Source organism: Arvicola amphibius, chromosome 17 (genome assembly GCF_903992535.2).
Source record: "Arvicola amphibius chromosome 17, mArvAmp1.2, whole genome shotgun sequence".
Taxonomy (NCBI): Eukaryota; Metazoa; Chordata; class Mammalia; order Rodentia; family Cricetidae; genus Arvicola; species Arvicola amphibius.
Window position 1 is genome coordinate 30,537,875 of NC_052063.2, and position 27,228 is coordinate 30,565,102.

General features: G+C 36.2%; 2 protein-coding genes across 2 annotated transcripts; one reads left to right on the forward strand and one right to left on the reverse strand.

Moving 5' to 3' along the window:
* Positions 1–923: 923 nt before the first annotated feature.
* LOC119803359 (olfactory receptor 6C74) lies at positions 924–1,862 on the reverse strand. Its single transcript, XM_038314617.1, has one exon. The coding sequence runs from the start codon at positions 1,860–1,862 to the stop codon at positions 924–926; it is 939 nt and encodes a 312-aa protein (XP_038170545.1).
* A 17,733-nt stretch (positions 1,863–19,595) lies between these two features.
* On the forward strand, positions 19,596–20,534 carry LOC119803391 (olfactory receptor 6C74-like). Its single transcript, XM_038314677.1, has one exon. It carries the CDS (start codon positions 19,596–19,598, stop codon positions 20,532–20,534), a length of 939 nt encoding a protein of 312 aa, XP_038170605.1.
* The last annotated feature ends 6,694 nt before the right edge of the window (positions 20,535–27,228 follow it).

Consider the following 27,228-nt stretch of genomic DNA (forward strand, 5'->3'; position numbering starts at 1 on the left):
CATATTTGAACTCTAAAATTGAGAAGAATTATTCGGGTAGAACCTACAATGCTCAAAAATTATTCATGAGAGTCTTTAAATCTTTGTAATGTTCTAAAAGAATTGTACACTTGTTTATGTCTTAAGTGTCCCAGGTCCAGAGAGGAACTGCTGCATAATTTTAACAGCATGTGAGAATTTATATAAGAATTAAAAAGACCATTATTCAGTTATTCCTTTTGTGTACAAATTTATTTTCTATTTTTGTTATAATCAGATTAACCATAATCTTTGTGTTTTTATTCAGACATTAACATGTCAGCACACATTTTGCAAAGCTGTGAGGATAAAAGTCAGACATTTCAAGAAGCCTAGCAAAACATGAGAATGAATGCTGTAAATTCAAACACTGTTTACGAAAACTGGAATTTGCATGCAGTAACAATATGTCCTTAGGTTATATAATATATAAGCATCTTTATAAAATAAACAAGGGACTCAGCCTCTGGAACAATGCAGAAGATCATGGAAATTCTGAAGTCGCTTTGTGTCTAAGAGAATTCTAAAAGTTATAAAAATAAAAAGGCACATAAATGTCTTTCTTTTTATAATTTGAAGAATACTTTATTGTTTCTGGAATTAAAGCCACATAAATAAGACCTTACATGTTTAATATAGTATGTCACTCATATAAAATTGGAAAAAAATTAAAATTTGAGACCAATATGGCTATTAATTTCTGTACAATGCCAACTCAACATGGTAAACTAGCATACTTCATTTCAAACAGGGTAAGACACAGAATTTGGATATAACTGGGGACACAGAAGCTGTTCAGTTACTTAAAGGGTAGTATGATTTTAAATACATGTGTGGAAGAACTTGATAATGCACTTCACTCTTCCTGCTTACAATACAAGTCAACTTGGAATACAATTAAGTTCTTACTTCATTGAGAAAAACTCTATCCTTTTAGTCATATTCTTAAAAGCATCTTTTACTTGTTTGTTTCTAAGTGTATAAATGAAGGGATTCAGCATGGGTGCTACTGAAGTGCTGAGCAGAGCGATCCCTTTATTTAAAGCAACTCTTTCCTTTGCAGATGGCCTCACATACATGAAGATGCAGCTGCCATAAGAAACAGACACCACAACTATGTGTGAAGAACATGTAGAGAAGGCTTTCTTTCTCTGTTGAGAAGATGGGATTCTCAGAATAGTCCTGATGATGTGTGTGTAGGAAAGGCTCACTAACACCAACGTAACCAATAGTGTCAAAATGGCAAAGACAAGCGCCATTAATTCTATTATGTGTGTGTCTGTGCAGGAGAGCTGAAGTATAGGGAAAACATCACAGAAGAAATGGTCTACAGTGTTAGCTGCACAGAAATCAAGTTGGAGCCCCATGATGAGAGGAGGAAAAATTATCAGGAAACCAGACAACCAGGAAGCAAAGACCAGCAAGTTGCAAATTCTGCTGCTCATGATGGTCATGTAGTGTAGGGGTTTGCAAATGGCCACATAGCGGTCATAGGACATGGCTGCCAGAAGAAAAAATTCAGTTGCCCCTAAGAGAATGGTGAAAAATAGTTGTGCTGCGCAGTCATTGTATGAAATGGTTTTATCCCCCGTCGCCATGCTAACAAGGAATTTGGGGATACAGACAGTTGTGAATGAAATTTCTAAAACTGAGAAGTTCCGTAGGAAGTGATACATGGGTGTCTTGAGATGAGAATCCAGTAGCGTGAGTGTGATGATGGTTAGGTTTCCAGTAACACTCAGCATGTATGTGAGAAAGAGAAGCACAAAAATGACCACCTGCAGCTGTAGATCATCTGTTAATCCAAGAAGAATGAATACAGTCACCGTGGTGTGGTTCTTCATAGCTAAGGTCTGATTGCCCAAAGTAGGGAAAGAACATTAGAAATGAAGAGGAAAACTCTAAACAGGATGTGTGAAAGTCTTTACAGGAACACTAGAATTCACACATAAACAACCCTCAAAAAGCACTGCTCTCCAAAGAGAATAGGATCCTAAAAAGCCAGTACATGAAGTAGGGATAAATCCCAGTGCCACTGCCAGTGGCCCCTCAATCTGCCGCAGCCATACAACTATCAACCACATTCCCTTCCACAAAGCAATGTGCCTTACCCTCTCTTAGGATTAGATAGGATGGGTTGGAGGGGTTGTGGAGGGAACGGGAGGAAGGGAGAGAGTGGAAATTTGGATTGGTATTTTTTTAATAAAAAATCTTATAAAAAATAAAAAAAATCAAAAAGACACCAAAGTACAGGGAGTAAGGAGAAGAAATGTATCTGCAAAGAGTTTCAACGAGGAGCAGAAGGGAATATAATCAACATAGTGTATGAAAATCTCAAAGAAATAATAGAATACATTATTTTAAAATAAAAAAGAGCACTGTTCTCTGGTAGTAGCCTTTACAATTTTTCTCATATTTTTTTTTTTTACCTGTTACCTCACTAAGTAAATTCAAGTTTTTGTTGTTGTTATTCAGTTTGCTAAAAGTCCATAAACAAACGAATAATATGTTCAACAGACAAAGTCATTTAAAGTGTAAAATCAAATATACACAAAATTATCACAATATTTAAACTTGTATTTCTGTATTATACTTGGATCCTTTTCAACATATTTACCTTCTGTTACATTATTAATGATAATGTGGTAACCCATTCTTTATTGTTCAACAAAAAGGCTGTGCTTATTCCATTCTTTCCACAGACTTTGCTAAATTTTGTGTAAGATTTTATCAGCGGACTCTTAAAAGAGACACATGGTGAACTTCACATTTTACCTGAGCTCCATTAGGATTTTAATAGACTCATGAAAATTTTGAAAACCCCGTGTTTTGCATCCTCATGACTGTTTTTATTTCTACCTTCAGGCTTGTCCTGAACTTGAGCTTGCTTAATTATTTTTGTGCACATCCTTATATTTTTATAATATGAATGCTGTATTTTACATATTTCCTATTAATATTGATTTTGATGACAAATCAAACCTGTAAGTAGTTCGCTTACCTTGATTGTTTACAACCTAGTAAATAGCATATTTTCATTTTCAATGTTTGTATTAATCACATGGCATGTATTTTTAATATTTGCAGTGACACAGAGAAAGGCTGCATAATACAAGAAAAATGTTGAATATATCCTATAGTTTTGCAACTGCCATTGTTTTGCCTGCTGCTCCCCATTCAGAATGCCTCTGTCCTCTATGTAAGTCACAATCCTCCTCAATTTTCTTTCTCATTTAGAGTACAAAAATTAAAAATTTTCGTTACTTTCTGAGCTATTTTCTTATTTCTTTCTTCCAGAAATTCTCGTTTATTAACTGAAAAACTACTCCAAATGCTTCTAAAATTTTCAGAGAATTTAATAAATTGTATTAGAACATTTTGTATTTTGAACATTTCAGTTCTGGAGTGAAAAAATTATAGATCCAGGAATTATAAATGATTACTAGATAAGCAAATCTTCTCCTAATCTCTCTTTATTACTTTTTAACATTGTTCTCTTTTATGTATCTTCATTTGGCCATTTTCTAAAAGTATATGAATATATATACATATATACATATATCTATAAATATCCTGACCATATGAATATAATCCTTATTATATCTCTACACATGAATGAGACATTCTGAACTTCAAAGTCACAATCTATCTTAAAGACAAAGACAGAAAAACTTCATTCTGTGAAATATGCATTTTATAAGATGCTAAAGTTCGGAACCAGTCCACACTCCAGTGGAAAATGGCACATTCAGCACAACTCGGCCTTCCTGCAGAAAAGACACAGCGTTGGGTGAAAGAGGGGGAGGCATGGATCTGGGAAGAGCTGGGGGAGTGAAAGTGAGTGTGACCAGAACTCACTGTAGGAAATCCTTCAAGAACCATTAATATACATTCAGAGGAGTGTTTAACTTCATTTTAGGCCCAGTTAATATATCCATCTGTTGATATGCACATGAGAATGAAGAGCAGTCAAAAGACTGAAAGCAGCCAGATGACAAAGTGGCAAAGTAACCCCGCCTTTCCCTGCCCCCTCTTTAGGCTCCACTGGACAGGAGCACTTTGGGCACTTGGGGAAAACTCCTGACATCTATCACAGATAAAGGGTAATACATAGTTTGCATGAGCAGTTGCCCTCCTGTCATATTGTCAATGGAGGTGAGAACTTACACCCACCACCAGCTAGAGACAAGACGATCATTACGTCACCATAACATTTCAGCAAGAAAAGAATTGTGTTACAGTCCTAAATAGCAAAGACAAGCCATTTGCTGCTATCAACAACTGTATAACTCACCTTCTTTATGATTGCTCTACTTCTGTGTTGCTAACAAAGCTGAACGCTAGTGTAGTCAGTAGCAGGTAGAGGTTTGCGGTAACAAGAAAGAATCCAGGCAGAACAAGATCAGAGTCGCCCATGCCACACCAGGCAAAAGGGACAATAGTCAGTGTACAATGCTCACACCTGTACTTCTTCTTTGCAAGATCTTTTCACTTTTACTTTCCTAATGAAAAATGAGATAATTTTATTTATGTCTGGCATTTAGCTTAAATTTGAATTTAAATAATAAAGAGCTATTATAAACTATTTAGCAGCATTAGTGTGCTTCTTAATTCCATAACAAACTATTTGCTAATAAAATAGTAGTAACTATCACATGGCCCTTTGTGTGTTGGTGGTTGATTAGGAAATTCAGCAGTAAGGTAAGAGATCCTTTCAGAAAATTAAAGTGTTTGGAAATTTAAGCTTATATCATTAATATAATTGTTTTAACAAATATGAAAGAAAACTTCTCAAGTTCAGAATGAACCTTTTTCTCTGTCATATTGTTAACATTTACATCCATCATGAGTAATAGAAGAATATGAATTATTATGATTAGGTAAAAAAATGCTCATTCAATAGCAGTTTTATTTACTCTGTGAAGAGTGCCTGTCAAAAACATGATTCATTAAAAATGAACTACTAGGTCTCATACTGCAATTGATGTCTACAGTATAACTTTAAAAGCATATGGGTGCATTATATAAATCTATTCTGGTCTTATGGTATGCTATTTTAATGAATATAACAGTACTTTTCTTCTACTAGGTTTGTAACTATTTACCAAGACTAAAATAAAGCCATTATTTTTCTAGCCTTATTTTTTCTGCAATAATTTATTTTCAATCACCTTCTTTATGTAAGTCCCAGAGTAGAAGCACTTTCTGAATCTTTCATATCTAGTATATTGTTGTATCATATATTCTTGTTTTGACTTCTTATCCAAAACTGTATCAGACACACATAGCTTCAAGATGTTCAGTCCAAAGGTTTCAGCAAGACAAAAAGTCTCATCTATCCTACTTAGGATGATTTCCAAGAAGAAGAAATATTCTCTAACTTCTTATAAAATCTGGGACATAAAATATATTTGGCTTAAGATGGGAAAGGAGACAACAGCAATTATGTTTACCTTTTTCTATGAAATACTTCCAGCCAATGTGAATGGGTATTAGCTTTTTCTTGGTAGTTTTTAAGATTGCGGGAACTATAATCCTTTTGTACACTAGATCACTTGTCTCAAGAGGATTTAAGGCTTAAAAATCAGCATGAGAAGAAAGCAATTCCCTGGAGACCATTGTGCTTCCATGTTAAATATATTAAAATAGTTTTGAGTGAAGAAGACTTAAAATCCATAATCATGCTTGAGTAGTTTTATGTTATAAACCATAACTTAAGCCCAGTAACTCTTATATTTTTTCACAAAAATATATTTCAAACAAGACAAAAATGAAATATAATAATGAATAGTGTGGAAATATGAAAAGGAATTTCTGAAAATTTGAGTTAAGTGTCATTGAATAAACAGCCCATATTGTACCTCCCTAATTAAGCCTCCAAAGTACCCCCTCTTGATTCAGAGTCGGACGCAGTGTCTGGAAAACCAAGGCATGTCAGCACTGACAATGAGAAAGGACATTGAATACCCTAATTGTCATCAGAGAGCCTTTATCCAGGATTGATGAAAGTATATTCAGTGATCCACAGTCAAGCACTGGGTCAAGCTCCAGGTATCCTCCTGAAGAAATGGGAGGAAGGATTATAGGAGCCAGGGACCGCTAGGTCATGATGGAGGAGCCTTTAAAGATAGCTGTCCTGAGCTCATGGGAGCTCATGAACTCCAGACCAACTAAAGGTAGGGAGCCTCCATGGGACTGACTTAGGCTCTCTGCTGTGTGTGACAGTTGTGTAGCTTGATCCCTTTGTAAGGCTCCTAGCAGTGAGATGAGAGCTTGTCCCTGGGGCTTAGCTGGCTTTTGGTAACCCTTTCCCCATGCTGGATTACCTTGCCCAGCTTGAAACAAGGGGAGGAGCTTGGTCCTGCCTCAACTTGATATGCCAGACTTTGTCCATGGGAGGCCTACTGCTTTCTAATTGGAAATGGAGAAAGAGCAGATGGGGAGGGGGTGGATGGGAGTCAGGGGGAAGTAACAGGAGGAAAAGAGGGAGGGGAAACTGTAGTCGGTATGTAAAATAAATAAAAAACAGTCAATTAAATAAAAAATTAAGCAGCAGAATCACATCGATTTGGTAGAAGAAAAGTGAAGCCAATGCTGACTGTTTGAATGCAGACTGTGTGCTTGCATCTGACTGCATATGTTGCTATTCAAGCAACAGGAAATTATGGTAAGTGAATGTAAGATTTTACATTTCCACTGTTAAGTATTTCAACACTAGTGATATAATTTCTAGGACAGAACGTAATTTTCATGGTGCTTACAAACAGGAATAAATCATTTTAAACATAACAAACAAAATCTCAGGGGAGATGAATGGGAGTGGTTCTCGGGGGAGGGGATGTGTGACCCGTCCAGCTGGTCCAGTTATTCAGGGTCTGAAGAGGCTCTACCTGTATGTATCATGGGCGAGAGAAAAGAAGGAGACCAAGCAGAATTCAATTGTCAAGGTCTCCGTTTATTATGGTAATGGTTACAGCTTATATAGCCCTTGAATGAGAAACTTGGCTTGGGGTGGGGAGTAGGGGTAAGAAGGACATGGTGGGGTAGCAAAGGTCACCAGTTAGCACACCTGGTATTTTTTTGTGTAAGCGGAAACATTCTTTTTGTGGTTCTGTTAACAAACAGTTCTCAAGATAGTTGGGATGTGGGGCAGGTTCTGTTAACAAACAGTTCTCAAGATGGTTGGGATGTGGGGCTCTCTGCAAACATCCTTAGGACAATGGTCCCTGCTACCATCTTTAGGACAATGGTCCCTGACAGATGTGTGAGAGAGACTTGGGAAGGGGAGGGATGTAATGTATGAGAGAACAATAAAGAAAAGGAAAAAAAAGAAAAATAACAAGTGTAAAAGATATTGCTTTGGAATCAAAACAATTGCTTTAGAGTTAATCAATAGTAGTATCAGACAATTATTCTTACACACCTTAGCTTGGGTCACTGGTGATACTTGTAAACAGAAGAGAGCATGAGAAATAAAACCAAACAAACAAAAACACCTCTATTGTATGTGTTGACCCATCTCTACTTCCTCTAGAACAGTGATTCTCAACCCTCTTAATGCTGTGACCCTTTAGTACAGTTCCTCATATTGTGGTGAGCCCAGCCCCCAAAATTATTTGTTGTTACTTCATACCTATAATTTTACTACTATTATGAATTACAATGTAAATATTTGATATGCAGGATATCTAATATACGACCCCTTTGGGGGTCACAACCCACAGGTTGAGAATTATTGCTGTAGACAAATGTAGTTTCAGTTTAGGTGAAATATATTAAGTCAACTCAATGTAAAATTCTAGGTATTGAGGGCCTCAAAATATACACTTCCCCCTCCCTAATTTCTAAATATGCAGTGGGTACATAATTATCTAATATTTTTGTTTGCATATAACATAAAGAAATTAATTTTATTGTTCAATCAGTATGTAACATATACATACATAAAACATACTATTTTGATATGAAGTATGCATTGTAAGTTTTTGATATTACATTCAGATATTGTTTGCTATGTGTTAAGTACATTCTTATTTTTTACACATTATCTACATTTTATCATGTTAGACATAAAGACACATTTTGATATACTCATGCACTGTTAATTTTATCTTAAAATCAAAAATTCTGTTCACAAAATGCATATAGATAGAAATAATTGTGACAGAATTTTGCCTGACCTTAACAATGGAGATAGAGACAGAGCCCCACATTGGAGCACCAGACTGAGCTCTTAAGGTCCTGATGAGGAGCAGAAGGAGGGAGAACATGAACAAGAAAGTCAGGACCATGAGGGGTGCGTTCACCCACTGCGACGGTGGGACAGAACTAACGGGAGATCACCAAGACCAGTTGGAATGAGACTGATGGAACATGCGATCAAACCGGACTCTCTGAATGAGGCTGACGGTGGAGGCTGACTGAGAAGCCAAGGACAATGGTGATAGGCTTTGATTCTACAGCATGGATGGGCTCTGTGTGAGCCTTGTCAGTTTGGTTGTTCACCTTCCTGGACCTGGAGGGAGTTGGGAGGACCTTGAACTTACCATAGTGTAGGGAATCCTGATGGCTCTTTGGCCTGGAGAGGGAGGGAGTGGGGGTATGGGTGGAAGGGAGGGGAGGGAAGGGGGAGGAGGGGAGGAGATGGAAATTTTCAATAAAAAATGAGAAAAAAACAAAATTATTTTGAAGCCTCTTAGTATTTTAAATATTAAAGGACAGATAAAGAATTAAAGAATATACATTTACAAACTCAACTTCTTCATTACAGTTAGTAAATACCTCCTTAAATCAAAAACTGGTGGTGGCCATGTACTCTTTTAATCCCAGCACTTGGAAAGCAGAGATAGGCAGATCTCTGTGAGTTCAAGGCCAACCTTGTCTATAAAAGCTAGTTCCAGGACAGGCTCCAAAGCTACAGAGAAACCCTGTTTCAAAACAAAAACCAAACCAAACAAACAAACAAAAAATCCAAAAAAAATTACAACCTACAAATTTGTGGTAACTTATACATTGTCTGAGAAATTGACAAAGCATGATAGATGGTAATTACTTGTTGGAAACACTAAGATAAACATTAAGTGATAATTACAGGGGTGAAAATAGCATCATCTACCACTCTTGTATTTAAACCAATATATGTTTGTGCTGTTTCCAAAATAAATTTGGCTCATATCATTATTTTATCTCTATTAGTCTTTAATTTTCACTTTTTCTAATTAACATATAAGGAAACAAGTTTCAGAATGTAATTTTCATATATAATTTGTTTTGATCAGTCTCTATCCATCTTCCTCTCCCTCATCTTCCACACCCATTCACTCCTATAACTTTCCTTCCCCAGTACTCTACTTTCCATTTGTTCCCAGCTGCCCAGAATCAAAATAACCACACAGAAACCATCTTACTTAAATCACTGCTTGGCCTATTAGCTATAGCTCTTATTGGCTAGCTCTTACATCTTAAATTAACCCATTAACCCATTTCCATTATTTTATATTTTACCACAAGGCTTGTTTTTTACCGGCAAGGTTCCAATGTATCTGTCTCCTGCATTCTTTCTCTTCCTCTATCTTCTTTGAATTCCCACCTTGCCCTATTCTGTGTTGTAATAGGCCCAAAACAGCATCTTTATTAACCGATGATATTCACAGCATAGACAGGGGAATCACAATTTTCTCCCCTTTTCTTGACTGAAAAAAGAATAGTTTTAACTTTAATATAGCAAGATTATATACAACAAAACAGTTATCAAGCAAGAATTATAGTTACAATATTTATATCTACTAAATCTTTTATCATAACTAAGAAAAACTATAACTATCTATCCTTCAATACCATCAAAGACTCCAGAAGGATATAATATTGCCTAAGCTAACAGGGAGTGCATTGTAAACAACTTCCCAAAATCTAGAATTGACAGAGACATCTCGCTACCTGGACAGTCACCCAAAGTTCTTCTATAACATTGGGGCATCCATCTTCAGCCTATAGACCTATGTTTATATGTGTGAGTTTACATATGTGTGTGTGTGTGTGTGTGTGTGTGTATGTGTGTATGTGTGTGTGAAGTCTCCTATATCCAGCAGACTTTTCCAGGAAGTAGAAAATTTCAAAGACATCTCTACCTGTATTGGCAGTTGTCTGTCAATATGTCTGACAGACTCTTCCATGAAGCAGGAAACGTGAAGGATAGTCCCACCTTCTTTAGGCAACTTCAGCAGTCCTTTTTCTGTGGGTGCTGCATGTCCAGTTCATATAGTATAACATCAAACAGTCCAGGCAAGAGCAATTTCTTGCCCAAATAGCTAGCAAACTCTATAAGGAATGTCTTTAATGCCCATCATTCTCTTGAAATAGATTGGTGTTGCCAGAAAGATGCTTTTAAATATTACTAAAAGGATAGAGTTTTCCTCAGTGAAGTAAGAACTTAATTGTATTCCAAGTTGACTTGTAGTGTCAGCAAGAAGAGTGAAGTGCATTATCAAGTTCTTCCACACATGTATTTAAAATCATACTACCCTTTAAGTAACTGAGCAGTTTCTGTGTCCCCAGTTATGTTCGAATTCTGTGTCTTACCCTGTTTGGAATGAAGTATCCTAGTTTACCATGTTGAGTTGACAATGTACAGAAATTAATAGCCATATTGGTTATTAATTTTAATTTTATTTTTTCCAATTTTATACGAGTGACATACTATATTAAACATATAAGATCTTATTTTTGTGGCTTTAATTCCAGAAGCAATAAAGTATTCTTCAAATTATAAAAAGAAAGATATTTATGTGCCTTTTTACTTTTATAACTTTCAGAATTTTCTTAGACACAAAGTGACTTCAGAATTTCCATGATCTTCTGCATTGTTCCAGAGGTTCAGTCCCTTGTTTATTTTATAAAGATGCTTATATATTATATAAGCTAATGACATATTGTTACAGCATGTAAATTCTAGTTTTCTTAAACAGTTTTTGAATTTATCACAACACTCATTCCCATGTTTTGCTAGGCTTCTTGAAATGTCTGACTTTTATATTCACTGCTTTGCAAAATGTGTGCTGACATGTTGATGTCTGAATAAAAAAACAAAGATTATGGTTAATCTGATTATAACAAAAATAGAAAATAAATTTGTACACAAAAGGAATAACTGAATAATGGTCTTTTTAATTCTTATTTAAATTCTCACACACTGTTAAAAAATTATAGAGCATTTCCTCTCTGGACTTGGGACACTTAAGACATAAACAAGTGTACAATTCTTTTAGAACATTACAAAGATTTAAAGACTCTCATGAATAATTTTTTGAGCATTGTAGGTTCTACCTGAGGTAATTCTCAATTTAAGAGTTCAAATATGTTTTTAAAGTAATTATAATGAATTATCATGTGAAAAGCAGAATGTGTTGGCTGGCTTCTTCTCAAATGTGACACAAAGGAGAAAACCTTCCCCTAAAAAGCTAATGTACTCATATTGTTTAGAGTTAATGGGTGTAACATCTGACATATTAAGAGACACAATCTCATAGTAATAGATATTGTAAAATAGATGGAGGAATGCCCAGGAGAACTATAGAAATACTGAGAGCAGGAGAAATGATCTTCCCCAGTAAGAAAATAAATTGGTTACCAAATGCCAAATAGTGAGCTATGAATACATTTATACAAATAACATGATACAGACTGAGTAGGTTGTATTTAGGAACATTTATGGATACTCTTATACACATATGAATGTAACAATGATTAATAAAAAGATTATGAACTTGAAAGGGAGTCAGGAAGGGAGGGTTCAAAGGGAAAGAAAAAGGAAGGGAAATGATGTAATTATACTGTAATCTCAAAAATACAACTATGGGTTTTAAACTGTGACCCCATTCCCACTCTGCCAATTTGCAAGTATGAGACACTTGTCTTAAGCTACGTTTTTTTTTTTTTTTACAACTCTGAAACCAACACAAGGAAATGCTCCTCAAACAGTGACTGAATGTTTTTGAGATGCCATGTCTCAGAAGGATTCTAGTTGTTGCATAAAGAGATAGACTATTCAATGATGACATTAAGAAACATCTCCATCTTCAGAAAGAAGTAAATTATAGGATACAGCAACGGCACTTGAGATACTTCACCATGTTATGAGAATGAATGACAGCAAATACCCAAAGATAGCACTGCTTGGAGGAGTGTACGGGATAAGGCAAAGAGGAAGGCCCAAAAAGCATTGGATAGATGGCACAAAAGAAGACTGTGGAACCTTCTCATGACAATAAAAAGGATATGGCAATAACACAGGCATATAGGATTGCCTGGGATAGAAATAACTGGAGAACCACCATAAATGGGCTGCCCATGTGTGCTTAAGCATTGCTGTGGCATATGATGATGGTGATAGGTTTTACTACTATCAAGAATTAACTGAATTCCTACAGTTAACCTTAAACTTATAAATTTATATAGTCTGGGGAGGTAGGTGCCATTCTGAAATCTGTGGTAAACCATATGTAGCAGGTTATGTCCTGTGAAATTGATAGAATTATAGTATAACATGTTCTGGAAAATAAGTCAGATACAGAAAGAAAGTATATTAAGTTTTCTTACACTGTGGCAACTTGGAAAACAAAAACCTACAAGTAGAAAGAGACAGAAAATGAAATCATGAGGTAACCAAGACCTAGAAAGACAATTATGGTTTGGAATTTGTGTATATGTGGATATTAGCTGTTAAATCAATGATAACCAAGCTAGAATCCATAGAACCACAGAGGTTTGTTATAGTGTATGATGTTGTGGGTAGCACAGTGTGGGTGTGTGGGTTAACATGGGTCCATGAAATGAAGACTCAGAGACACTTTGAGAATGAACTCAGCCTTAGCAGTTGCAGGGATCCCGACCCTCAGTGGACTGCAGCACTTTCCCTTAGCCCAGGACATTTTTATTTTTCCCTATATTTACACTTTAGCCGTAGATTTCCATATATTCAAAACAACCTAAATGAAGCTTCCAACAATACAATGTCAATATTGATTCAGGAGGTACCCGAGGTTTCCAGGTTTCCCCCACCCAAGTTTTGCATAGGCTTTGTACCTGCGGAAAACTCCCTATCAAGATGTATATAGAGCAGCAAAAGGTATCTGTAACATGAAGGATGGATTAGGAATGAGTGATAGCTCTGGAGCTAGACCAGGTATGGCCCAGAGTGCTGATTACTAGGGGAGTGGGTGTTGTCTGCCTACCCTCTAGAACCAGACCACAGGAAATTCTGCCACTTTAAGGAACTGGGGAGCAGGACACAAATAGATCTCACTAGGGGAGGGATATAGAACAGATAGTAACGACTGAATATGGTAGGGGAACATGAACAGGAGGATCATCTGCAGGGGTGGAGGGAAGAGAATAAGAAGCAGGGGAGTGGAGAACTGACTGCTAAAATTAAAGGCTGTTTGATGAGTAGCTTCATACAATATATGAAAGTGGCATAAAGGAAAATGTTAATTAATGAGGGAGACAGAGCCCCAAATGAATATCACTTGTTACCAAATGAAGCTTCTATTTCTTGGACTGGGCTACATCTAATTGATTTCATGGTCAAAGGGATCCCATGGGAACTTTCAAACAAACCAGGATTGTTTGTCGCCATGACTAGAGGTTGCTCTTTACAGCTGGTGGCAAGGCCCTATTGCTGGAGATGACACCTACACAATTCATTGAACGTGGAGAAGTTGATCTGGTGCCCACACAGAGCTTTCACCCTAAGTGCTTGTGTCCTTGGCACAGTAAGGTACCCTGCACACTGCCAAAGGAGAAGCATAGACACCAACCCACAAAACCCTTTGCTCTACAATGATGGCCCACCTACAAGAAGTGCTGCTGCATTGGTGGTACAGGGTTTGTATGAGTAGCCAACCAGTGTTTGACTTGACTTGAGGGCCACTCCATGAGGTGCAACACATACATGACACTTGCGTTGGTTACCAAGAACCAGAGACTGGGTAGCCCAGGGAATGAACATGAAATGAAATTTATGCCCTGGCAATGTTGAAGCATGCATGGGCTGCCCATATAGGGTGATTCTGTTGAACTTGTCTGTATTGGGTTTCATGGTATAAACTGATGAGGATGATTGACCAGGTCTCTTCCTCAGGTAGCCCAGGGACCTGGGGTAAACCAAATACTATTGTTCTAAAACAAATAAACAAAAGCATACCAAAAAATAAAAACCTGCTAATGACATTCTGCTATATTCGTAGATGAGTGCCTTGCTCAGTCACCATGGGAGAAGCATACTCTTGCAGCAGATGAGAACAAATACCCACAGAAAGACATTATGCAGAGAATGACAGACCTTGTAACACTGAGCCCTAAGTCCATGAAGTCCCTCCCCTCTGGTCTCTGGGAAGCCTGAGAAGGAAGAGACAGGAAGAGTGTAAGAGGCAGAGTGCATGGATTTCAGCAAGAAAACAAGGCCCTCTAAACAGCAGGATCAATGTATATACTATTTCACAGAGAGTGGGGCAGCACGCACAGGGTCTGAAATGAAAAATTTAAAAATGAGTTTGCTTTTTATACTCCAAAGCCTGCCATATGCACAACCTGGCTAATTCCTAAAATAACCTAAGAGCACATATCTCATTTTCCAAGAACAACGTGCTTCGGTTATTTTTAGTGTCATCAGGTTTTCTTATCCACAGCATGCAACTCGTTCATCTCCTCTCAAGATCATTTGTTTCCCAAGTCTCTTTTTAATGATTTTTTAAAAATGCTGGCTAGAGGGGATCAGGGGTCACCGTGAGTAGGCGTGGCTTTTCTCTTAAAGAGACAGAAAACACAATGTAGGCACATTATTTACAATAAGATCACAATATAACATTCACAACCTTTATAACAAATTTCAATATAGTTCTACTCTTTTCCCACCTTGACCCCTTGGGTGTTCTTCTGCATTTTAATCCTCTCAACATTGCACTATCTTGAGACTCCACCAGAGTCACTCATCAATTCCAGCTCATAGAATTTTAGGCTTTACTTTACATCTCAAATCCAAATTTTTCCAAATTCTGTCTTCAAACCAGAACTATCAGTAGTTTGGAGACAGGGACACAGTTCTTTCATGTTTTATTTTTTAAATAATTTTGCATATCAACTACATTTCCTCCTCCCTCCCCTCCCCTCTCTGTCCCCTCAAACCTACCCCCAACCCACTCTCCATTCACTCTTCCAAAAGGACAAGGCCTCCCATGGGGAGTCAACAAAGTCTGGCAAGTTGAGGCAAGAGGAAGCCCCTTATTCCTGCATCAAGGCTGAGCAAGGCATTGGGGGACACAGTTCAATATAGCCATCTTCTTTAGCTAGAACACTTTCTTAAGATGTTTAGGGAACATTTAAGACCAAATCCATCCAAATTGTGGTTTCAATGCTGAAAAAAAACTTTTAGAACTACTTAGATCACAAAGCAGAATTGGAAATGCTATTAAAGGTATTTAAATGTGGGCTTATGCAGGAGGGGTAAGAGAAAGAAGCTGCCAGAAGATAGTATAAAATTAATGCTGCGTGGTGGGCAGTCTCAAGGGATGTTCTGGGAGTGGTAGAAGATACTCAAGGGTGGGTATAGCTTTCTTATTGACAGCAAACAAATCTTACTATTACCACATTGTTGATTGATGGCATTCACGTTTCATCTCAAAAGACTACTAAGAATAATGTGTGATACTTAATTATATGTTGCTTTATAATATGATACTTGGATAATTTATAATATGATAAAGTAAAACCAGAAGCCACTAGAGTTGCATGTAGGTTTTTTCAAAAAGTCTTTTCCTTATAATTAGGTGAAATTCCTAGCAAACTGTAGGCTCATGTCTAGGAAGGGACAAAATACTCAAGCACTGATTAACTGAGCGAGAATTCCTGGTGTCATTCTGTCAGAAGCTGCAATAAGCTTGCATAGTGAGAGGATTTTTTCTCAATGCATTTTTCAGGCAAAATCCCTACCAATATTTTCACAAGCCTAGTCTATTTACAGAATAAAACTATTTGTGACACATAACTTATGGTCCAATAAATTGATTAAGTGTATTGTTCACCTTAGTCAGGCATATAACTGAATTGGGAGCCCTGGGACACACCAGTGAGTGTGAAAGTTGTGAGAAACTACACAAGCCTAATACAGGCACATGACTAATTAGATTAACTTAGAAGCCTCACTGATAACTGTTTTCTTAAATGATACAGCAGACTTCTTTGAGGAATCTATATGCAAGTCTCTGGAGATTGTTTAGTTTTTTTTAAGTACAATTTGTTTTTAAAAATACAGATTGCCTGGGGAGTACATTTGGAGAACACGAAAAGTGTTATTTCCTTGGGAAATGTTGTTATAAATCTCCAATTCTCGTGAGAATTTTCATCATGTCTTTAAGTTCTGATTCAAGAAGTGAGTATATGAAAATTCACTGCGTTAGGATGGGTTCATTTTCTGTGTCAGTGTGAGCAATGCATAGAAGATGATTCCCTGGACTGCATCACTATAGTAAAGAGAGGACTTAAACACAAAGCATTGGCTAGTGAAGTCATCTGCAAGATTGTCTGACTAGGTGAGAAAAACCATCATATTTTGTGGCTTAAACTGAGATGCATTCAGAGAGGAGTGTAGTGCCTGTGCTCTTCTCAGCAACTTGGTCAGTCTGTAAAATATGGGAAGTCTGGTCCAAGTATAACTGGACCTGTATCTCTGCCTGTTTATGGTATTTAAATATGTGTGTTTCAGACAAATATTTATATTTTTTGGATTTTTTTACACACTTCATTGGGATGGGATTCCAAAAGGTGAAGTCATTTGGAAAAGTTAAAAGTTTTCCTGCTACATATGTTTAATGTAATTTTTCCATTAAAACAGATGTATTTAGTCATGTTTAAACTTTAGTTAAAAAATAAGATACTTTTTATTGTATTTACAATTTAGAACTAATTTTTTTCCACTTAAAGTTATCCTGTTACTCATGATGGGTGATACTATGTTTTGAAATTTTCATCTTAGGCTTAACTTCAATGTAAATTCTACATTTTCCAGAGTATTTTGTGGAATCATTGATATGTGTAATTAAAGTAGAATAAATGAGTGATCTTAAGTAATGATACTGAGATTTCTGTTCATCTTTGCATACAAAGGGAGCTGCAAGAGATGCCCTTGTGACTCTCTGAATGTGAAGGTATGTCCAATAAATGGTGATCTTCTTTAGCCATGTTGGTCGGCTGTGTTGGTATGCACAGTCCTGACAGCAGAAGGCTCCTCATTGCTTCTCAGTAGATTATGGATTCGCTGAGTACTTTGCCTAAGTTTTCTTCACTATTCTGAAAGTATTTCCCCCATTTCTGTTTCTCATTCTAAGACCTGTCATAGACTCCAAATATTTCTGGTAAACATTTCTTGGTATTTTTTTTAAAAGTTTACTTTGCATTTGGATATCTTATTTTAATTACTTGTGACCTCTCTTGGGAATGATGCATAGGTTAGAGGTTTTTAATAATTACTGTAATATCTTTAAGGCAAAAAGAATTTTTATAGGTTGCCATGCCGTACATGGAAAAATAAGAATCTATGTGTCTGATGCTGAAGATTCTAGACAAGAAGTTTCCCCAAGAGATGGATATCTTTACTTTTCATACTAGATGCTCATCTTACTAGCTATGTCAGTCTAACTAATTTTGCTCATCAATAATATCATGTCAATATATACAGTTATCTACATCTACTTGTTAGTATCTTTGTTCATGCTTCCTGCTCTCTCTTCTCTCCTTCCCTTCCTTCCCTTCCCTTCCTTCTCATTCCTTCCTTTTTCTTTTCTTTGTTCCTTTGTCTCCCACCAAGTCCAAGGTCTCATTACACTAGTCAAGCACTCTGACACTGAACTGTATCCCTAGTTTCTTAATTTTTCATTAACAGAATGTTAGCTAGAGACTGTAGTATTTTTGTGAATGGAAAACATGCTAACTGTATGTAAGTTGAGTCATGTTATTTGATAATACACTATGCTTTTTAATTTACCAAATAATATACTTTTGCAGGTTGTGTATTCATATTGCCAATCTCTTCATACGATAACTCAGAAAAATGTAAGCAATAGATAAAGAAAACTTGAATATTTTTAAATTTGCACTTGCTTTAATTACTGGTTTATGTTTATTTACCTCTGGAAAACTCTCCTCTTCAAACTTATTTTTCTATCTCTAAAATCCCTATACCTCGATTTTTAAGCAGCTTTAGTATTCCCAGCTCATACAACTTTCTAGAACTGTATTTACATGTCAAGATTCATTTTTATTGTCACTTGAAGCATAAGAAACCACAATTAGGACAGGTGTGATGTGCTAAATGTTTAATCCCTGCTCCAAGATACAGAGGCAAGCAGATCCCTGTGCATCTGAGGTCACCCTGATCTACCTAGTGAGTTCCAGGACACCCAGAGCTACATAGTGAGACTTTGCCTCACACACAAATAAAAAATAATTAATAATTTCAATGTCTCTCTTCAAACCCTAATAATATTTAACTGTTCCTATCGAAGTGGTATTGGAATAGAAGGTCAACAAAACATAAGGTGACTACAGAATTCAAAGCAATGGACATAGTAATAGAAAGTATAAAGAAAATTTACTCCTAGCTGAGCAGTGGTGACACATGCCTTTTATCCCAGCACTCAGGAGGCAGAGTGAAGCAGATCTCTGTGAGTTGAAGCCAGCCTGGTCTACAGAGCTAGTTCCAGGATAAGCTCCAAAGCTACAGCAAAACCCTGTCTCTAAAAACTGAAAAAGTAAAAACAAAAAAAAGAAAAGAAAAGAACTTCAACAACTGACTTTTAAATTTTGAAAGTGGATCATTTTATAAAAGTAGTGAGAAAGAAATCAGACATTTCAGCAACATGAGCTGCATTAACTGACATGTTAGCTCTAGGTGTAGATCATCCCCCAATTGTCTCTCTCTTTCTCTGTCTCTTCCTGTATCAGTCTCTCTCTGTCTCTGTCTCTCTGTTTATGTCTCTCTCTGTCTCTGTCTCTGTCTCTGTCTCTCTCTCTCTCTCACACACATCACTCTCTCTCCTTTCTCCCCTCCCCTCTGTCTCAATATAGACTGCTATGTATCAAGTAAATACTGTCACTGGATTTCTCTGAAAACATTTAATATTGTATCTAATGAAACATCTTTAATTGAACAGAAAATATGACTTGCCATCCTAACTGATATATACTCAGAAAGAAAACAAGATTTTTGTATTCCAGTAACTTTATATCCTGAAAAATTATTCTCTTCAAAGAGATCACAAAACATTGTCATATAAATTATTATAGAGTAAAATTAAAAATTACTATTATGCTTTCAGTCCAGATGCCATAAAGCTATAAGCTACCATTTTCTTGGCACAGCTCTCTTTACATTGTTGATGAGTACTGTGTTATTGTCTGAACCCTTGTCTTCTCAACGACAAGGGTACTTCAGCATTACTTATCACTAGCATGTTTCTGTAGTGACAACCTCCCTCAACCCACCTCTCTCTTGTCCACTTAGAACAACTAACAACCAGAGGACCACAATGAAGAACCACACAAAGGTGACATTTTTCATCTTAGCAGGTTTGACTGATGACCCACAGTGGAAAGTTGTCTTATTCATCTTCCTGCTTCTTACCTATCTGCTCAGCATCACTGGCAATCTGATCATTATCACACTTACCCTGGTGGATGCTCACCTGAAGACCCCCATGTATTTTTTCCTTCGGAACTTTTCCTTCTTAGAGATTTCCTACACTACCACATGCATCCCCAAATTGCTTGCTACTATGGCAACTGGGGACAAAACCATTCCTTATGGTGATTGTTTAACTCAAGTGTTTTTTGCTTTCCTATTTGGAGCATCAGAATTTTACTTGCTGGCAGCCATGTCCTATGACCGCTACGTGGCCATCTGCAAGCCCCTGCACTACATGACCATCATGAACAATAAAGTCTGTATGCTGTTGGTCCTCAGTTGTTGGTTTGCTGGATTCTTTGTCATCTTTCCACCACTCCTGTTAGGCTTAAGTGTTGAATTCTGTGCTTCCAACATCGTTGATCATTTCTACTGTGACACCACCCCACTCATGCAGATTTCCTGCACAGACACGCAGCTCATGGAGACTTTGGGTTTTGTCTCGGCTTTGGTGACACTCTTTCTCACATTGTTACTGGTGATAATTTCCTACACCTACATTGCCATAACGATTATAAAAATCCCTTCAGCCAGCCAGAGGAAGAAGGCTTTCTCTACGTGCTCTTCTCACATGATTGTGATATCCCTCTCGTATGGCAGTTGCATCTTCATGTATGCTAAACCATCAATCAAGCAGAGAGTATCTATTTCCAAGGGAATTTCTGTGCTCAACACTTCAGTGGCTCCACTTCTGAATCCCTTTATCTACACCTTGAGGAATCAGCAAGTAAAAACGGCATTCATTAATACAATACACAGGATTGCATCTTTCTCAAAGAAATGACTATACCATTTCACTATATGAAGAAAAGAGATTTAAAAATACCTATTGTTCATAAGTCTCTTTAGTTTCTTCTCAGTGTTTTGTTTCTCATTTCCCATCTAAAGAACACATTTGTTCTTTAGAAGTAAATTTGTGAATGCAGGAAGCAGGTAATTAATCAAACATGACCTGAGTCTTGGAGGTCAGCACTATTGTGTTAAACTTCCACTCTATATAAGCTAATATTATTTTAAATCCAAAGTTTTTTTTTTCTCCCCGAAAGTCATGTATTCTCTTAGTGATATGTGAGAGATATTGAACCTTCCTTCCTTCCTTCCTTCCTTTCTTTCTTTCTTTCTTTCTTTCTTTCTTTCTTTCTTTCTTTCTTCCTTTTTTTCTTTACTTCTTTTTTTTTTTGAGACAGGGTTTCTCTGTAACTTTGGAGCCTGTCCTACAACTAGTTCTTGTAGACCAGGTTGACTTCAAAATCGTCGAACTCACAGAGTCCACCTGCTTCTGTCTTCCAAGTGCTGGGACTAAGGTATGCGCCCTCACCACCTGGCTGAACATATTTTTCCAATGTCTCTTCTGTCTTCTAAAAATCCATCCCGGCTTAGAGATTGGCTCAATAGTAGAGGGAGTCTCAACACAAAGGGTCTGGTTTTAGTCCCCAATTCCACCAACTATAAGAAAAACTAAAAAACAAAGTGAATTTTTAAATTCAAGTTGGTCAAGGCTATGAAATAATGTTTCACATTTGTTATATTTGATAGGAAGGTTATAACACTACTCTATATTTGTGATAATTTGCCACCAGCATATTAAAACTATTATTTAATATGAAATTTTATTTATTTTCTTTTAATTTTCATGCATATTTTATTATTTTATTTGAAGAAGCTATAAGCCAGTGGGGTGGATTAGCAGGAAAAGGCCCTTGTAGCCAACTCTGACCATATGTGTTGTGTCCCTAGACCCACAAATTAGAAGAACAAAGCAACTCCCACAAGTTGCTTTCAGATCTCCATCAAAGATACTGTGGTTTTCTCACACAGTAGCATGGAAAAAATAAATTCTTTATTTTTAATTAAAGTAATTTTAATTAAAAGAAAATTAGATTTTATCTTCTATTGTATTCTTCATCTGTAAATGTATATATTAATCTTTGAATATTATATATCCATAACTGTAGTTGTAAATATTTTATGGAAAATATTTATTTTTAAGACTAAAGTTACAGTTATAATTTACAAATAGTTCTAGACATATCTCAGAGATAATGTTTTTAGATTTATTTGTTAGTTGTTAAATTTTCAGCCAGCCCAACCAGATCTTTTCTCTTCAAACTGCAATTTGTGGACCTGAAAGAACGAGGCATACTACAGTCTAACGTTGTAGACAAACTTATTTCAGTTTCATTATGCTTTTTTTATGGGAATAATAAAAATGAATGCAGCTATCCAAGGAAGGCTGTTTAAGTTCAGAAAAACATGGTGGAAAAATTATCAGAAAAACATACAAGTAAACACCACTAAGCATGTACTAAATGTTAACAGAATAATCATTTACCAGAACTTTCTCACATCATCTCCCCTTTTCTGTCGAAATAAATCCTTCTGTATATGTGTTGCTTTTATTGATTAATGAATAAAGAAGCTGCTTTGGCCTGTGATAGGGCAGAATATAGGTAGATGGATAAAGGTAAACTGAATTCTGGGAGAAAGAAGGCAGAGTCAGTGAGATGCCATGGAGCTGCAGCAGGAAAAAGATGAGCTGGAACCTTGCAGGTAAGCCACGGCCATGTGGCGATACACAGATTAATAGAAACAGATTAGTTTAAGATGTAAGAGCTAGCTAGAAATATGCTTAAGCTATTGGCCAAACAGTGTTGTAAATAATAATGTTTCTGAGGAATTATTTTAGGTCTGGGCAGCCTGGAACAAATGAGTAGCCTCCGACTACAGATTGGCATGGCAACATGTGTCAGCTAAATCCACATAAAATTTGAGAGAGCTTATAAAAAATTCTACACACACACACACACACACACACATACAAACACACACATACACAACAAAGTTTATTTGCATTTTTTGAACGGGCTCTGCTTCCTTGTGGCTCATTTAAGAGAGGTCTTCCTGATTCAGCATTATCGGAAAAAAAACTACGCACCTTCTTTCAGAAATGGCAGCTTTCTGGTTCATGGTAGTTGCATATACAGCTCTGGCTCCTTCAGAAGAACAAGCACTTAAATGGGGTATGTGAACAGTATGTTACAAATTGTTTAATGGTGACACAGACGTGCTGTGACCTTTGACCTGGGATGGAGATAATGGCTCTCAGAGGCAGCAAACATGAATCTTCCATGTTGGAAAAAAATACAGAACCAACAGGCATGGCCATGGAGTTGGTCCTAGCCTTGCCCAATTAGCATTAAAAATGTTCTCCACAAATCCAGATGGAAAAGACCTCTAAATGAGTCACAGTGTTGGATCAATGTACACAGGCTTGAGAGAGAGGAAAAAGAGTATAGACAGTTATAATATAAAAGAATACAGCAGTCATAGATTAAAGGAGTAAAGATAATAAAATAAATGTTAAACTTGTAGAAAAAGTAAAAGAGTAAGAAAAATAAGCCACATAAAGATGGAAAATACACAGAGAGTCTGGATTATGTATATTATTGTGTTTTCTTTAAATTTTTTGACTGTGAATGAGCTAAGTACAGAGAGATTTCATTGTATATGCTGCTAAGGTAAACCAATATATATATTAAAGGTATCTTGACTTCAAAATTTGTGTCTAAGGATATGTTGCTTTCGAAAAAAGGTTCTGCTTTTGTTTTCACAGAAGATGAGAACCTGTGGATTCCTCATACTACTGTGGTATGATAGACCAAAACTACCCAAAAGGTCTCTGTGAAACCTCCCCCAAATTAATTCATCCAACAAAAAGCAGGAAGCCCAAATTCCCTAAATGATTCTTTATAAATGTTTGCTTACCTTTAAAGGGTGATATGTTATAGACATAAATACTTTGCATTAGTATGTATATTGGTTTATTGATATGAATTTAAGGCCAATTTTGTCATATGTATATTTCTGCTCTTGATTAAGGTATTGTGTTTGTGCAGCTCATTTAAAAATGTAATATATAGTTAAAATACAGTTAATAGTCATCTAGAATAGTCAAACTTGTAGTCATGTTTGTTAGGTATTCTAGATGTACAGAGATATATTTCTAATGGACCTTTCTTCAAAAAAGGTTTGAAGATATACTTCTTCAAACCTTTCAAAGACTTTAGAACATGACATTTAAAATGTTTTAAGATCTTAAGACTTTCCATGATAATGAGACACACCTGCTCCTGAGAGCACTAATCTACTTCAAGAGGATGATGAACATCAAAGAGGCTCATTATGGCTCTCCACTTAAGTTGATATTGACTATGAGATTGTTGTTAACTGCCCTTTTTATATTGAGTTATATCCTTTTTTATCCTTTATCTCTCTAGGAGTTTTAACATGACGAGGTGTTGTATTTTGTCAAAGGCTTTTATGCTTCTAGTTAAGTGTTAATGTCATATTGGTTTTTCAGTTCATTTATATGGTGGAATATGTTAACTGATTTACTTATGTTAAAATATCCCTGTGTCTCTGCAATGAAGCCCCTTTTTGATATAGTCTTAGATGACGTTGCAAATATTTTATTGAGAAATTTGTTGATGTGAGATGGCCTTCTGTATAAGTATTTATCTTATTGGTTAATGAATAAAGCCTGCTTTGGCCTATGACTTAGAAGAATATATCCAGGCTTGAAGAGATATATATAGAGAGTAGGCAGAAACAAGGAGACACCAAATAGCTGCTGAAGGAGAGGGATACACCAGAACTTTAGGAACCTTACCAGTAGGCCACAATTTCACGGCGATACACAGGTTGATTGAAATGGGATAATTTAAGATATAAGAGCTAGCTAGGCTCTAATAAATAATTTAATGATACACCTACCTTAAGGTCTCAAATAAATAGCTTAATGATGCCCCTTACAAAAATAAGAACAAACCAAAAACTAAAGCAGTGGATGGAAAGAAATAATGCATATCAAGACAGAAAGTGGAGACTAAGACAACAGCACACAGAATCAAAGAGTTGGTTCTTTGGAACAGTAAACACATTGTCATAAAAAAATTAAAAAAAAAGAGCTAGCTAGGAATAGGAACTTAAAGAAAATGGACAATTTTCTGGGCAAATATCACTTACCAAAATTAAATTAAGACCAGATAAACAAATTAAATAGACCTATAATTTCTAAGAAAATAGAGTCATCAACAATCTCCCAACCAAAAAACCTAGGACCAGATGGTTTCAGTGTAGAATTTGATAAGATTTTAAAAGAACTATTGCCAATACTCCTCAAAGTATTCCACACAATGGAAACAGAAGGAACATAACCAAACACTTTTTAAGAGGCTACAGTTACCCTGATACACAAACCACACAAAGACATTACTATGAAAAAGAATTACAGACCAATCTCCCTCATGATCATCGATGCAAAAGTATTCAATTAAATACTGGCACACCAAATCCAAATGCAAATCAGAAAAAAATAATCCACCATGACCAAGTAGGCTTCATTCCAGAGACATAGAGATGATTCAACATACAAAAATCTACCAATGTAATTCACCATAAAAAACAAACTGAAAGAAAAAAATCACATGGTCATCTCATTAGATGCTGAAAAAGCCTTTGACAAAATTCAATACCCCTTCATGATAAAAATCTTGGAGAGAGCAGGGATACAAGGAACATATCTAAACATAATAAAGGCAATATTTAGCAAACCAACAGCCAACATCAAATTAAATAGAGAGAAAGTAAAAGTGATCCCATTGAAATCAGAAATAAGACACATATGTCCATTCTCTCCACATCTATTCAATATAGTACTTGAAATTCTGGCTAAAGCAATAAGACAACAACAAAAAGATGAAAGGGGGGATGCAAATCAGAAAAGAAGTCAAACTTTTACTCTTTTCAGTTGATATGATAGTATAATTAAGTGAGCCCAAACATTCTACCAGGGAACTTTTACAACTCATAAACATCTTAAGTATTGTAGCAGGATATAAGATTAATTCAAAAAAATCAGTAGCCCTCCTCTGTACAGATGATAAATGGGCTGAGAAAGAAAGACATCGTCCTTCACAATAGCCACAAATAACATAAAATACCTTGGGGGTAATGCTAACCAAACATGTGAAAGACCTGTATGACAAGAACTTTAAAACTTTGAAGAAAAAAATTGAAGAAGACATCAGAAAATGGAAATATCTCCCATGCTTTATGGTAGGTATAAGTAACACAATAAAAATGGCAGCCTTACCAAAAGCAGTCTACAGATTCATTGCAATGCCCAGCTAAATCCTAGCAAAATATTTCACAGACCTCAAAAGAACAATACTCAGCTTCATATGGAAAAACAAAAAAATCCCAGGAGAGCCAAAACAATTCTGCACAATAAAGGAACTTCTCAAAGCATCACACTCCCTGACTTCAAACTCTACTATAGAGCTACAGTAATGAAAACAGCCTGGTATTGGCATAAAATCAGACAGGATTACCAAGGAAATTGAATCAAAGACCCAGAGAGCAATCCACACACCCTGAACACCCAATTTTTGACAAAGGAACTAAAAAACATAAAATGGAAAAAAGAAAGCATATTCAACAAATGATGCTGGCATAACTGGATATCAAAATGTAGAAGAACGCAAATAGATCCATATCTATCATCATGCATAAAGCTCAAGTCTAAATGGATTAAAGACCTTAACATAAAATTAACAATACTGAACCTAATAAAAGAGAAAGTGGGAAGTCAACTTGAACACATTGGCACAAGAGTCTACTTCTTGAATATAATCCCAGTAGCCCAGACACTGAGTGCAAAAATTAATGGGATCTCCTGAAACTGAGAAGCTTCTGTAAAACATGATCAGCAAGACAAAATGGTAGCCAACAGAATGGGAAAAGAACTTCACCAACCCCACATTGAACAGAGGACTGATCTCAAAAATATATAAAGAACTCAAGATACTAGACATCAAAAGAACAAATAATACAATAAAAAATGGGGTACAGACCTAAACAGAGAACTCTCGACAGGCATATCTTAAAATGCCAAAAGACACTTAAAGAAATGTTCTATATCTTTAGCCATCAGAGAAATGCAAATCAAAACAAATCTGAAATCCAATCTTACACCTGTCAGAAAGGCCAATATCAAAAACACTGTTGACAACTTATGCTGGAGAGGATGTGGGATAAGGGGGACACGCCTCCATTGCTGGTGGGAGTGCAAACTTTTACAGCCACTTTGAAAATCATTATGGCGATTTCTCAGAAAATGAGGAAACAATCTATCTCAAGACCCAGCAATACCCCTTTTGGGTGTATACCCAAAAGATATTCAATCATACTACAAGGACATGTGCTCAACTATGCTCATAGCAGCATTATTTGTAATAACCAGGACCTGGAAACAACCCAGTTGCCCCTCAACTGAAGAATGGATAAAGAAAATGTGGTACATTTACACAGTTACGCAATGACGTCTTGAAAGTCACAGACAAATGAATTGATCTAGAAAAAGATATATTGGGTAAGGCAACTCAGACTCATGAAGACAAATATAATATATATATTCA

Bases quoted from the DNA above. Each gene is read 5' to 3' on its own strand.
- LOC119803391 (XM_038314677.1), top strand. From the start codon at position 19,596: ATGAAGAACCACACAAAGGTGACATTTTTCATCTTAGCAGGTTTGACT.
- LOC119803359 (XM_038314617.1), bottom strand. From the start codon at position 1,862: ATGAAGAACCACACCACGGTGACTGTATTCATTCTTCTTGGATTAACA.